We start from the raw sequence: 15,558 nt of genomic DNA on the forward strand, positions 1-15,558 counted from the left end.
ATCCTGAAAACATGACCTGTTGGTGGGCCTTGAGGACTGGAGTTGGGGACCTCTGATCTAGACCATCGAGCGTTGCACGGCACTCATCGGTGAACAGAACAGTTTGGAAGTCAGGCTTCATGTATCGTTTGGCCACTGGAGCCGTTTCTGCTTGTGTGCAGTGGATAGAGGTGGTCGACAGGAAGGCGTACGTACAAACCTCTGAAGGACCCTGCATCTTGTTGTTCTGGGGACGTTGGAGGCACCAACAGCTTCAAAAACTTCTCTGCTGCTATGACGAGGCATCTTTGCAGCTGCTCTTTTAACCTTACGCAATTGACTGTTGGAAAGAGTCCTCAATTTTTCCTTATCAGCACGTACACGTGTGCTGGGAATCAGCTACATACTTCTTGATTGTGCGATGATCACGATGAAGTGTCTTGGCAATGTTGATTATAGTCATGCCTTGACCTAAATACTCCACAATTTGTTGCTTCTCAGCAGCCGACACAGCCTTTTTCTTTCCCATTTTGGACAGTATTATAGTAGTTATACTCTTGTTTATAGGGAGCTGCATTACAGCAGTTACATTCTTGCACAAAAGAGTATTTTAGTAGTTATATTCTTGTACATAGGGGCAGTAATATACAGTAGTAGTTATATTCTTGTACCTTGGGTCAGTATTATAATAGTTATATTCTTGTACATAGGAGCAGTATTATAGTAGTTATATTCTTGTATATAGGGGCAGTATTATAGTTATATTCTTGTACCTTGGGTCAGTATTATAATAGTTATATTCTTGTATATAGGGGGAAGTATTCTAGTAGTTATATTCTTCTACATAGGAACAGTATTATAGTAGTTATATTCTTGTATATAGGGGCAGTATTATAGTTATATTCTTGTATATAGGAGCAGTATTATAGTAGTTATATTATTGTACATAGGGGCAGTATTATAGTTATATTCTTGTACATAGCAGCAGTATTATAGTAGTTATATTCTTGTACATGGGGGCAGTATTATGGTATATTCTTGTGCATAGCGGCAGTATTATAGTAGTTATATTCTTGTATATAGGGGCAGTATTCTAGTTATATTCTTGTACATAGGGGCAGTATTATAGTAGTTATATTCTTGTACATAGGGGCAGTATTATAGTAGCTATATTCTTGTATATAGGGGCAGTATTATAGTTATATTCTTGTACCTTGGGTCAGTATTATAATAGTTATATTCTTGTATATAGGGGGAAGTATTCTAGTAGTTATATTCTTCTACATAGGAACAGTATTATAATAGTTATATTCTTGTATATAGGGGGAAGTATTCTAGTAGTTATATTCTTCTACATAGGAACAGTATTATAGTAGTTATATTCTTGTATATAGGGGCAGTATTATAGTTATATTCTTGTACCTTGGGTCAGTATTATAATAGTTATATTCTTGTATATAGGGGGAAGTATTCTAGTAGTTATATTCTTCTACATAGGAACAGTATTATAGTAGTTATATTCTTGTATATAGGGGCAGTATTATAGTTATATTCTTGTATATAGGAGCAGTATTATAGTAGTTATATTATTGTACATAGGGGCAGTATTATAGTTATATTCTTGTACATAGCAGCAGTATTATAGTAGTTATATTCTTGTACATGGGGGCAGTATTATGGTATATTCTTGTGCATAGCGGCAGTATTATAGTAGTTATATTCTTGTACATAGGGGCAGTATTATAGTAGTTATATTCTTGTACATAGGGGCAGTATTATAGTAGCTATATTCTTGTATATAGGGGCAGTATTATAGTTATATTCTTGTACCTTGGGTCAGTATTATAATAGTTATATTCTTGTATATAGGGGGAAGTATTCTAGTAGTTATATTCTTCTACATAGGAACAGTATTATAGTAGTTATATTCTTGTATATAGGGGCAGTATTATAGTTATATTCTTGTATATAGGAGCAGTATTATAGTAGTTATATTATTGTACATAGGGGCAGTATTATAGTTATATTCTTGTATATAGGAGCAGTATTATAGTAGTTATATTATTGTACATAGGGGCAGTATTATAGTTATATTCTTCTACATAGGAACAGTATTATAGTAGTTATATTCTTGTATATAGGGGCAGTATTATAGTTATATTCTTGTATATAGGAGCAGTATTATAGTAGTTATATTATTGTACATAGGGGCAGTATTATAGTTATATTCTTCTACATAGGAACAGTATTATAGTAGTTATATTCTTGTATATAGGGGCAGTATTATAGTTATATTCTTGTATATAGGGGCAGTATTCTAGTTATATTCTTGTACATAGGGGCAGTATTATCGTAGTTATATTCTTGTATATAGGAGCAGTATTATAGTAGTTATATTCTTGTACATAGGGGCAGTATTATAGTAGTTATATTCTTGTATATAGGAGCAGTATTATAGTAGTTATATTCTTGTACATGGGGGCAGTATTATGGTATATTCTTGTGCATAGCGGCAGTATTATAGTAGTTATATTCTTGTACATAGGGGCAGTATTATAGTAGTTATATTCTTGTATATAGGAGCAGTATTATATTAGTTATATTCTTGTATATGGGGGCAGTATTATAGTAGTTATATTCTTGTATATGGGGGCAGTATTATAGTAGTTATATTCTTGCATATAGGAGCAGTATTATAGTAGGTATATTCTTGTACATAGGAGCAGTATTATAGTAGTTATATTCTTGTACATAGGAGCAGTATTATAGTAGTTATATTCTTGTACATAAGAGCAGTATTATAGTAGTTATATTCTTGTACATAGGAGCAGTATTATAGTAGTTATATTCTTGTACATAGGAGCAGTATTATAGTAGTTATATTCTTGTACATAGGAGCAGTATTATAGTAGTAGTCATATTCTTGTACATAGGAGCAGTATTATAGTAGTTATATTCTTGTACATAGGAGCAGTATTATAGTAGTTATATTCTTGTACATAGGAGCAGTATTATAGTAGTAGTCATATTCTTGTACATAGGAGCAGTATTATAGTAGTTATATTCTTGTACATAGGAGCAGTATTATAGTAGTTATATTCTTGTACATGGGGGCAGTATTATAGTAGTTATATTCTTGTACATAGGAGCAGTATTATAGTAGTTATATTCTTGTACCTGGGGGCAGTATTATAGTAGTTATATTCTTGTACATAGGAGCAGTATTATAGTAGTTATATTCTTGTACATGGGGGCAGTATTATAGTAGTTATATTCTTGTACATAGGAGCAGTATTATAGTAGTTATATTCTTGTACATAGGAGCAGTATTATAGTAGTTATATTCTTGTACATAGGGGGCAGTATTATAGTAGTTATATTCTTGTACATAGGAGCAGTATTATAGTAGTTATATTCTTGTACATAGGAGCAGTATTATAGTAGTTATATTCTTGTACATAGGAGCAGTATTATAGTAGTAGTCATATTCTTGTACATAGGAGCAGTATTATAGTAGTTATATTCTTGTACATAGGAGCAGTATTATAGTAGTTATATTCTTGTACATAGGAGCAGTATTATAGTAGTAGTCATATTCTTGTACATAGGAGCAGTATTATAGTAGTTATATTCTTGTACATAGGAGCAGTATTATAGTAGTTATATTCTTGTACATAGGAGCAGTATTATAGTAGTTATATTCTTGTACATGGGGGCAGTATTATAGTAGTTATATTCTTGTACATAGGAGCAGTATTATAGTAGTTATATTCTTGTACATGGGGGCAGTATTATAGTAGTTATATTCTTGTACATAGGAGCAGTATTATAGTAGTTATATTCTTGTACATGGGGGCAGTATTATAGTAGTTATATTCTTGTACATAGGAGCAGTATTATAGTAGTTATATTATTGTACATAGGAGCAGTATTATAGTAGTTATATTCTTGTACATAGGAGCAGTATTATAGTAGTTATATTCTTGTACATGGGGGCAGTATTATAGTAGTTATATTCTTGTACATAGGAGCAGTATTATAGTAGTTATATTCTTGTACATAGGAGCAGTATTATAGTAGTTATATTCTTGTACATGGGGGCAGTATTATAGTAGTTATATTCTTGTACATAGGAGCAGTATTGTAGTAGACAGTATTATTTATACCTTTATTTGTGTAATTTAAAAAAAAAAAAATATATATATATAACTGGACTTGTCCTTTTGAGATTATTGATTGCTGGCAGCAGTGTTGTCTTTTCTGTGACCGCATTAGATGAATGACAATGACTTGTTCACATCTGTATAAACCTCCTGACATAAATATAAATCATGCAGGCACGACTGACAGCCCGTGGTATGTGCACATTCATAAACTAAGCGTGTCTCGGGGGTCTCGGAGAACACCTGGGCTCGGCCTGTGCTGACAGCAGCCCCCTCATTACATTGTGACAGAGAGGAGGTAATTAGAGGAGGGTCATCATCATCAGACAGGGGAGGGCTGTGAAGTGAAGCCATCTGCTGCCCTCCAGCAGGGTACAGAGTTACAAAAAGCCTTTTCATTGTATAAAAGCGAGATACAAACATCACTGAATTCTCTGCATCTGTTGCTACTACACAGTCTCCAGACCGCAGCCTATAGTCTTACACCTTTGTTATATAGTTTGTATTTGTTATTCACCAATGTCGAGATCTCTGCTTGTTATAAGAGAATAGAAACATTTTCTTTACATTCAGTGGCTGAAACCTCATCCCGATCACAGCTGAACGTTTGTTACATTTGCAGGTAAAATGTGTCAGTCTGAAGTCTCATTACATCTGTTCAGGTTTCCAGCCCCTAAATGAAAAAAAACAAGTCTCCTCTCACAAACAACGAGCAGATATTGTGCAAATTGTAAGGAGTTAAAACACAAAAGGGAGTCAATCTTCATCTCTTTTGCTCCAATTTGGGTGAATTATGTTATATTTAGTTTTTAGACATATTTGTAAAAGTCTTGCACAATTTTTAAGCCCGTCAAAAGAGGAGAGACCCCAGAATTTTCAGAGTTTCATCCATATAGATGACATGCAACTTTTTCAAAAAATCAGACAAAAATCACATTGAGGTTGTGTAAAAAGTGGAAAATCCATTCTAGACAGAAGTCTTACATCTAAAGATTCTCCAAACTACGTGCGATACTCTTAATAAATTTGGCACAAATAATGACAATACAGCCACAAGGACAAGTGACTTAAAAAATTCTAAAACTTTCCATGTAAACTTTGTGAACATTAATCCCCAAATCTGTTTTTCTATCTGGGATAATGAGGGCGGCGATGCAGGTCAGATATATCTCAGCACTCACATCGATGAGGTCGGACACGTCGTGGATGTAGTACTTGCCGATACTTCCATTGGTGGCCGCCAGGTTCAGCAGATACTCATTCCTGGCCTTTGTGCATTTCAGTTTGTTCTCCGAGTATTTCGCCTGCCTCTAAAATCCAGAGAGAAAAAAAAAACAAAACTTAAATCAGAAATTACAAAACAAAATGATGAAAGGGGGTAAAAAGTAGATTACAATTTACGTTATGATTAATCTATTAATGTATCATTCTATGTGATCATACAGTAATATGCCTTTAATTTGGAGTTTAAGAATCCAACACTTCATTTTACTGAGAACCAAAACAAAACAAAAAAATCTGAAATTTCACAAACCAAAAAGAAAAAGACCGAGCAGAGAATAAATGATGACATTTCTCAAATTGGAAAACATCTGATTATTTTATAATCCAGTAAACAGAGCAGTCAGGAACAGCAGGATTACCATGGGTTTTACTTATCTCTGGAGTTATATTGTCCCGCACTCGGCTTATTCCCCCGGGCAGCCAATTTCAGAAGGTAAAAGTACATAACCAAAGCGTAATTATTCTACTATGAAAGTTCTGTTCATAATTTCACACTATTCTCAAAATCTCTGCTTGCTGTCAGTGGATGGGATTATATTATGTATTTACATCCACAGACTGAAACAATTGTTAGATCTAATATTTGTACAGTTGAGGACGTGTAACTGTTGTATCAAGTCCAGGCGCTCACACAGGTGCAGCGTCCGTCACAGTGTATCAGAGCCACAAATAAGAGGTCTATTCTCTGACCCCAAGCAGAAATCATGAAAATGGTGAAAAACGTAAACACAAAGTATATTAGAAAGTTGTATAACTTATTGTTCTGGTATGATTACGCTTTTTAGATGTAGCATGCAGAAAAAGAATCTGTCTCTTTAAGGCTACGTTCACATTTGCGTTGTGTGCCGCTGCGTCGGCGACGCAACGCAAATAAAAACGCACCAAAACGCACGCAATAACGCTGCGTTTTGCGACGCATGCGGCGTTTTTTGCCGAAATTTCGACGCAAAAAAAATGCAACTTGTTGCGTTTTCTTTGCCCGACGCTTTCGGCAAAAAAAACGCATGCGTCGCACAACGCAGCACAACGCATGTCCATGCGTCCCCCATGTTAAATATAGTGGCGCATGACGCATGCGTCGCCGCTGCGTTTCCCGACGCTGCGTCGGGAAACGCTAATGTGAACGTAGCCTAAGAGATAACGAGAAGATTTATGTGTGCGCACACATGTGTAAATGTCTCCTTATTTCACTGTGTCTCCTGCAGCACCTGAGCCATTTAACCCCTTGGTGCCTGCAGTAATCGCGCACCGTTCAGTGCCCCCCACCTTCTCCTTCATCTTTTCAATCTTCTTGGCAGAGCTGCGTCGTTGCTGTCGGTCTTCGTGGCGCAGGGCGTTGGGCCCGAGCTCTGCAGATTTGCTGAACTGTTTCTCCTCCTGCTTCTCGGCATCCTTCAGTTTGCTCTCAGCATTAATGCTTTCTACGTGGTACATGTGATACGTCTTCATCACCTATGAAAGGTTTAAGCAGAAGGTGACTTACAGACCGAGACATGAAAGAATGAACAGCAAATATCCCCAGAGCTCACCGTGTACAGCTCATTTGTGACCTTTGCCAGCTCCTCGTGCATCTGCAGACCGATATCCTTACTCTGCAAGATACAGAGGAATTGTTAAATACACTGTACATAAAGGCTATGTGCACACGCTGCGGATTTTGCTGCGGATCCGCAGCTGCCGGATCCGCAGCAGTTTCCCATGAGTTTACAGTTCACAGGGAAACCAAAATCGCTGTACACATGCTGCGGAAAAAAATGCGGGGAAACGCAGCGGTTCACATTCCGCAGCATGTCACTTCTTTCTGCGGATTCCTCAGCAGTTTTACAGCTGCCCCTATGGAAAACCGCAGTTGTAAAACCGCAGTGAAATCCGCAGAAAAACCGCGGTAAATCCGTGATAAATCTACAGCAAAAGTGCAGCGTTTTTGCCCTGCAGATTATCAAATCTGCTGCGGAAAAATCCGCAGTGGCCAAGAATCCGTGTGCACATACCCAAAGGAGAACACAGCTAATTATTCCTGCTCCGTCACTGAATAGGAAACCTGTGGATCAACGTCAACAATTAAATCGATGTGAACAAATATATACAGTGCCATGTAATTGTTTTGGCACCCCTGGTCAAAATGACTGTTACTGTGAACAGTTAAAGGGGTTCCCCACTACTGAGATAACCCCTTCTTAAGCTGAATGTTCAGCCCGAATAAAATAATAAAGGTTATACTCCCCTCCAGTGCCGGCTCTGTTCCAGCTGGGTCAGCACTCGCTGTCCTGGGGCAGTGATGCCGGGTTGTGATATGTGACACTGGCGCTCAATCAGCGCTGGCGTCACTGTCCCCGCCTTTTGTCGAAATGAACATGAAGAGGTACTCTGGGATCAGCTGTCGCCCAAATTTCTCACCGCATCACAGCCCCGGGACCGCGAGTGCCGCCACTCCTGGAACGGAGTCGGCACAGGAGGCCAGTATAGGCTATTATCTTATCGGGCTGAACATTTCGTTTCAGAAGGGGTTGTCTTAGTAGTGGGACTAAACTAGGACTAAAGTTAAAGATGAGACATTTACTTTGTACTTTAAGAAATTTATATATATATATATATATATATATATATATATAATCACACATAGATACACATATATATTGTGTGTATAATGTCTTTATTGTAATTTTTGACATTTTAAAAATTACAAAAGGGAAAATGAGCCGATGCTAAAGATTATGCACACTTGGAGATTTTTGTGCTCAGATAACTTTGACCAAGGTTTCAGATCTTAGTTAGCCTGTTATGGTTATGGCTTCTTCACTATCATTGTTAGGAAAGGCCAGGTGATGCAAATTTACTGGCTTTATGAAAACCCAGCCTCCTCTAACCTTGTGCCAAAAAACAGCAGCCATGGGTTCTTCTTAGCAGCCGCTTAGCTCTCCGAAAATGAAAGTAGTGGAGGCCCACAAAGCAGGAGAAGGCTATAAGAAGATAGCAAAGCATTTTCAAGTTGCTCTTTCCACAGTTCCAAATGTAATAAGAAATGGCAGTTACTAGTAACAGTGGAGGTCAATATAAGGAATGGAAGAACAAGCAAATTGTCAGTGAGAGATTCTTGTAGGATTGCTAGAGAGACAAATCAGAACCCCCACTTGACTGCAAAATATCTTCAGAAAGATTTAGCAGACTCTGGAGTTGTGGTACATTGTTCTACTGTCCAGAGACACCTGCACAAATATGGCCTTCATGGAAAAGTCATCAGAAGAAAACCTCTCCTGCGTCCTCGCCATAAAATTCTACTTCAGAATTATGCAAAAAAACAACTAAACAAGCCTGATGCATTTTGGAAACAAGTCCTGTGGACCAATGAGGATAAAATAGAACTCTGTGGCCACAATGATCAAAAGGTATGTGTTGGAAAAAATGGCAGAGAATTTCAGGAAACATTACATCTCGCCAACAATTAAATATGGGGGTGGATCAATCATGCTTTGGGGTTGTGTTACAGCCAATGGCACGAGGAACATTTCACGAGTAGAGGGAAGAATGGATTCAATGAAATTTCAACAAATTCTTGATGTAAACATAACACATCTGTAAAAAAGCTGAAGGTAAAAAGAGGAAGAGGATGGCTTCTACAAATGGAGAATAATCCTAAACACATGTCACAATCCACAATATAAGACCTCAAAAGGGGCAAACTGAACGTTTTACAATGGCCCTCACAGTCCCCTGATCTGAACATCATTGAAAATCTGTGTCTAGACCTCAAACAGCAGAGGAAGGAAGACAACCCAGGAATCTCACAGAACGGGAGGAATTCTCCAAGAATGGAGGAAAATCGCTCAAACAAGAATTGAAAGAATTGTCTGGTTACAAAAAGCGTTTACAAGCTGTGATACTTGCAAAAGGAGGTGATACTAGGTACTAACCGTGCAGGGTGCCCAAACTTTTGCATTGGCCCCTTTTCCTTTTTGTCATTTTTCAAATGTAAAAGATGAAAATATATATTTTTTCCAAAAATACAAAGTAAATGTGTCATCTGTAACTTTACAGATCATTTCAACTTCAACTTGCAACTGTTCACAATAACAGTAATTTTGACCAGCGGTGTCCAAACTCTTACATGCCACTGTATATATATATATCTGCTTCACGCCAGTGTGTGTATGAGCATGATGAAGAGGGTGATCCAAGATAAAGCCCTCTAATATCCAACACAGCACCGGACTGGAAGAGTTGTCATAGGGATAGTGAAGTACCTGCAATGAAAAGGACTTGTCTGGCAATGCATAGGCAGGACTCGTGCTAAAATTATATCCAGTGTCTATAAGGAAGTTGCAGACTTTTTTATCGAGCAATGATCAAGCTACAGTTATATTACAATTAGGAAACAGAGCCCGCGGCAGAGACGGCGCACTGCAGAGAATGGTCACATGGCAAAGACATGGGCACACGGCAGAGACAAAGGTCACACAGCAGAGATGGAGATCATGCATAGACTGGGCACACAGCAGAGATGGAGCACATGCATAGACTGGGCACACAGCAGAGATGGAGAACATGCATAGACTGGGCACACAGCAGAGATGGAGAACATGCATAGACTGGGCACACAGCAGAGATGGAGATCATGCATAGACTGGGCACACAGCAGAGATGGAGAACATGCATAGACTGGGCACACAGCAGAGATGGAGAACATGCATAGACTGGGCACACAGCAGAGATGGAGAACATGCATAGACTGGGCACACAGCAGAGATGGAGATCATGCATAGACTGGGCACACAGCAGAGATGGAGAACATGCATAGACTGGACACACAGCAGAGATGGAGAACATGCATAGACTGGACACACAGCAGAGATGGAGAACATGCATAGACTGGACACACAGCAGAGATGGAGCACATGCATAGACTGGGCACACAGCAGAGATGGAGCACATGCATAGACTGGGCACACAGCAGAGATGGAGCACATGCATAGACTGGGCACACAGCAGAGATGGAGCACATGCATAGACTGGGCACACAGCAGAGATGGAGAACATGCATAGACTGGGCACACAGCAGAGATGGAGAACATGCATAGACTGGGCACACAGCAGAGATGGAGATCATGCATAGACTGGGCACACAGCAGAGATGGAGCACATGCATAGACTGGGCACACAGCAGAGATGGAGCACATGCATAGACTGGGCACACAGCAGAGATGGAGCACATGCATAGACTGGGCACACAGCAGAGATGGAGAACATGCATAGACTGGGCACACAGCAGAGATGGAGATCATGCATAGACTGGACACACAGCAGAGATGGAGAACATGCATAGACTGGACACACAGCAGAGATGGAGAACATGCATAGACTGGACACACAGCAGAGATGGAGCACATGCATAGACTGGGCACACAGCAGAGATGGAGCACATGCATAGACTGGGCACACAGCAGAGATGGAGCACATGCATAGACTGGGCACACAGCAGAGATGGAGAACATGCATAGACTGGGCACACAGCAGAGATGGAGCACATGCATAGACTGGGCACACAGCAGAGATGGAGAACATGCATAGACTGGACACACAGCAGAGATGGAGAACATGCATAGACTGGGCACACAGCAGAGATGGAGCACATGCATAGACTGGGCACACAGCAGAGATGGAGCACATGCATAGACTGGGCACACAGCAGAGATGGAGAACATGCATAGACTGGGCACACAGCAGAGATGGAGAACATGCATAGACTGGGCACACAGCAGAGATGGAGCACATGCATAGACTGGGCACACAGCAGAGATGGAGAACATGCATAGACTGGGCACACAGCAGAGATGGAGATCATGCATAGACTGGGCACACAGCAGAGATGGAGAACATGCATAGACTGGGCACACAGCAGAGATGGAGAACATGCATAGACTGGGCACACAGCAGAGATGGAGAACATGCATAGACTGGGCACACAGCAGAGATGGAGCACATGCATAGACTGGGCACACAGCAGAGATGGAGAACATGCATAGACTGGGCACACAGCAGAGATGGAGAACATGCATAGACTGGGCACACAGCAGAGATGGAGAACATGCATAGACTGGGCACACAGCAGAGATGGAGCACATGCATAGACTGGGCACACAGCAGAGATGGAGAACATGCATAGACTGGGCACACAGCAGAGATGGAGATCATGCATAGACTGGGCACACAGCAGAGATGGAGCACATGCATAGACTGGGCACACAGCAGAGATGGAGCACATGCATAGACTGGGCACACAGCAGAGATGGAGCACATGCATAGACTGGGCACACAGCAGAGATGGAGCACATGCATAGACTGGGCACACAGCAGAGATGGAGAACATGCATAGACTGGGCACACAGCAGAGATGGAGAACATGCATAGACTGGGCACACAGCAGAGATGGAGAACATGCATAGACTGGGCACACAGCAGAGATGGAGATCATGCATAGACTGGGCACACAGCAGAGATGGAGCACATGCATAGACTGGGCACACAGCAGAGATGGAGAACATGCATAGACTGGGCACACAGCAGAGATGGAGCACATGCATAGACTGGGCACACAGCAGAGATGGAGCACAGGCATAGACTGGGCACACAGCAGAGAAGAGGGCATATGGCAGAGACAAAGGTCGTACAGCAGAGATGGGGCACACGGCAGAGCGTGGCACGTGCGCTTAGTCAGGGCACATATAGATGGGGCACACAGAACAGGACACAGCATATACAGAGCACATAGCAGAGATGGGGCACACGGCAGAGAACGGGCACGTGCATAGACTGGGCATGTGGCAGAGACACAGGCCACACAGCAGATATAAGCTTGACACCACAATGTGGACCCCAACGTGCCTCCTTGGGACCCGACATTGTGTGATGGAGCCTCCACCACGGAGAGGGGGCAGCAATTGGAAAACATTCCTAAGGAAATGAAGGTGTTTTGCCCCCTCATTCTCACCTTCTTAAAGAGCCTAATGACGTCCTCGCTGATGTGCGACAGCCGGACGATGACATTATTGAGGAAGAGGTCATTCAGCGTGGCGTGGTCCTTGCTCTCACGCCGGGTCTGGGACAAAACCAGATACCAGCAGTTCACAGGAGAGAGGAGATGCTGATCCTTCCTGAAAACCCCAAAACATTACAGAGCAGTGAGGTGAGCAGAGAACACTTCCCCTTTCAGGGTTAATTTCATATGAGAAATCAATGTAATTACTGTACCAATGTAATATTCAGTGTTCCTAGCATTGTGCATGCCTCCTGATGGCACCACCTTACCCTCAAGGTCCTGTGTAATCCTATGGCTTGGACTTTGCCATCTTTTACATAATTTTTGGTCCCCTTGACGTTGCTGGAATGGGATCAGGACAGAATCAGTCTCCTCCTCCCTCTGACAGCTGAGCTTACAGAGAAGCAGTCTTCTCAGCTATACTGCCATGGATTCCCCGACCAGCAGGCACAAAGCTATTCCTATTGGCTTCCGGGCAGTAATCAGAGGGTCACTATGCAGAGACAGGCTTGGAGGGTAGTGACTGAGCATGTGCGACCACCAGCAGTTAGCGCATTAGCTGGACGTGCACATTGTTATACTCTATGAACACCAGGTGGTGCTATAATCTGTAAGAAAATGGCAGAACTCTGCAAATAAGGCAATTACTACTCAGCTCTAATTCCTTGAGTCATTCTCATTTGTCATGATGTGAAATATTCCCTTTAGTCATTACTTACCCATTTCTGTTTTGGGATGAGCTAAGTGACCTCTAAAATGACAGTCAATACAGTTCCCCTAGACCCCTGGAGACAAAGCTGCCAAGTGACACAATGATACATTGTCTGATAGTGATACATTGTCACTGCCCATATCACTGCACAAGTTGCCAGCTCTACCTTTCTGGATTCTAGGAAAGCTGTGTAACCACGCCTATGGTCATTTAATGGAAGCTCCACATATTACTATTCAGGTTTCCCAATATATGCCGTTACGATTTCTGCTGGAAATAAATGCTGCACTGTGCGATACTCCACCTGCATCAGTAGATCAGCCAGGATTTACACTCATCGCCGCCCTCTGATAACAAACGCTAATTCTCATCTGGACGGGAAATCAATGGAAACTCAGTCTAGTAATTAACCGATGAGAATCGCTACTGGAATAAAACATGGACAGAAAGATATCGGATATCACAGCAGTGCCATAAACTAAGGGGAACTACAAGCCCCAGCATACAAAGGAAACTTGAACCATACACCAAGGCAGGGATCTGCCACCTGAAACTCCAGCTATTGTGAAACTACAACTCCCAGCATACCTACACCCCCATTCCCAGTTCATTGACACCCACCTGAGATCCCCCACCACAAGCCCCTGACACAATAGTTATAGCTGCACTGTAGGAAAGCCCCCCATAGTGTAATCACACTCTGCAGAGAAAAGAGGCGCTGCCAAGGGGCCCAGACCCTCACTGCCACAGACAGGACAGCGGGTGATGACCGCGGGCATCCGAGCAGAGTGTAAACACCAGGGTGGTGGAGACAGGAAGCCAAAACTCCGACTCCTCAATTTCCCTGACTGACTCCCTAGCCATGGTCACTACTGAGCATGTGCAGAAAGTGCAGCACAGATTCAAGCCGAGATCTCAGATCAGGAACAGAACAGACATTTATGGGACATTTCATAACTTTCCCAAATTTTGTATGAAAAAATATTCAGCACATCCTGCATAGTACTACTGTACCCAATTCATTATATGATTGGAGTCGGAGTCCGTCCATTTTATACTGAAATCGACTCCGACTCCACAGCCCTGGTAAACACATGCATACAAGTCTTCTTCTGCAGATCATCTGCTGCTAATACTCATCAAAATCCGCATTTATTGCACAAGAATTTGCATTAAATTTCACCTTTGCCGATACTAAAATCCGCAGCATAAATGGACGTGACTTCAGATCGGCAGCTCTGTTATGTTCTGCTGCAGAATTTTTCCAGATCGGGTCAATAACATTTAGTAAAGCGTCATTCACTTTGCTACAGATTTACATTTGCAGCATGTGAACATATAGTAAGGGCTCTCAGGAAGGGTTTCTATGGGGCATGGAAAGTCCAAAGCAGAAAACAGTAAGGGCTAAGGCTACTTCCACACATCAGGTTTTCACCGTCAGGCTCAATCCGGCTAAATTTCAAAAAAACAGATCCGGCGAATGTTGCCGCCGGATCCGTTTTTTTTCCCCATAGACTTGTATTAGTGCCGGATGACACTGCGTTTGGTCCGTTTTTCGTCGGATCCGGCAAATCTGCCGTTTCCGGTTTCTGGAAAAAACATCCATAAAATCGTTTTTTGTCTCCGGCGAAAAAGCCAGAAGCGCCGGAGACACTAGAATGGAAGCCTATGCGAGCCGGAAGGTCCCGGATCCGGAAAATGACCGATTCCGGTGCCGCATTCCATTTTTTTTTAAACTGAGCATGCTCCAAGTTTTTTTTTATCCAATAAGCTAGATATGCTAGCCGGATCCGTCGCATCAGTTTTTCATAATCTGTGCCAGATCCGGTTTTTCCAACATTCTCCAGATTGTGCCTGATGCAAAAAAACTGATGTGTGAAAGTAGCTTAAGGGTATGTGCACACGTCCGGATTTTTAGCGTTTTTTTTGCGGAATTTCGCTATAAAAACGCTATAATTCCGCATCAAAAACGCTAAAAATATGCATCCTATCATTTAGAATGCATTCCGGATTTTTTGTTCAGATGGATGCGTTTTTTTCCGCAAAAAAAAAACGCATTCCGCAAAAAAAATGGACATGCTCATTCTTTTTGCGGATTTTTTGCGGATTTCTAAGCCAAAATGACTTTAAGGAGAAAAAAAAAAAAAAACAGCAGAAAATCCGCAAAAAATCCGCGCAAAAAACGCGAAAAAACCGCAAAAAATCCGCGCGGAAAAAAACGCGATTTTCTGCCAGAATTCTCCGGATTTTGTCAGGAAAAAAACCTGACGTGTGCACATAGCCTAACAAGTAAAAATGGATGAGGTATTCACAATATCATCTGCACGCCACTTCATTTTTCTCTTCATCTGCAGCATGTCACTTTATGTTGTGCACTTTTAGTGGAT

General features: G+C 41.4%; 1 protein-coding gene across 2 annotated transcripts in view; it reads right to left on the bottom strand.

The window, feature by feature from the left end:
• Window positions 1-15,558, bottom strand: part of SRGAP3 (SLIT-ROBO Rho GTPase activating protein 3) — a 105,741-nt gene that overhangs the window by 27,599 nt on the left and 62,584 nt on the right. For both annotated transcript variants that reach the window (XM_069736209.1, XM_069736208.1), the window contains exons 3-6: window positions 12,412-12,574; window positions 6,956-7,018; window positions 6,693-6,878; window positions 5,324-5,452 (exon numbers count right to left, since the gene is read on the bottom strand). In XM_069736209.1, the coding sequence (XP_069592310.1) occupies window positions 5,324-5,452; window positions 6,693-6,878; window positions 6,956-7,018; window positions 12,412-12,574 (541 nt within the window). The remainder of the gene's footprint in view (window positions 1-5,323; window positions 5,453-6,692; window positions 6,879-6,955; window positions 7,019-12,411; window positions 12,575-15,558) is intronic.

This window comes from Ranitomeya imitator, chromosome 8 (assembly GCF_032444005.1).
Source record: "Ranitomeya imitator isolate aRanImi1 chromosome 8, aRanImi1.pri, whole genome shotgun sequence".
In the NCBI taxonomy this organism is placed as follows: Eukaryota; Metazoa; Chordata; class Amphibia; order Anura; family Dendrobatidae; genus Ranitomeya; species Ranitomeya imitator.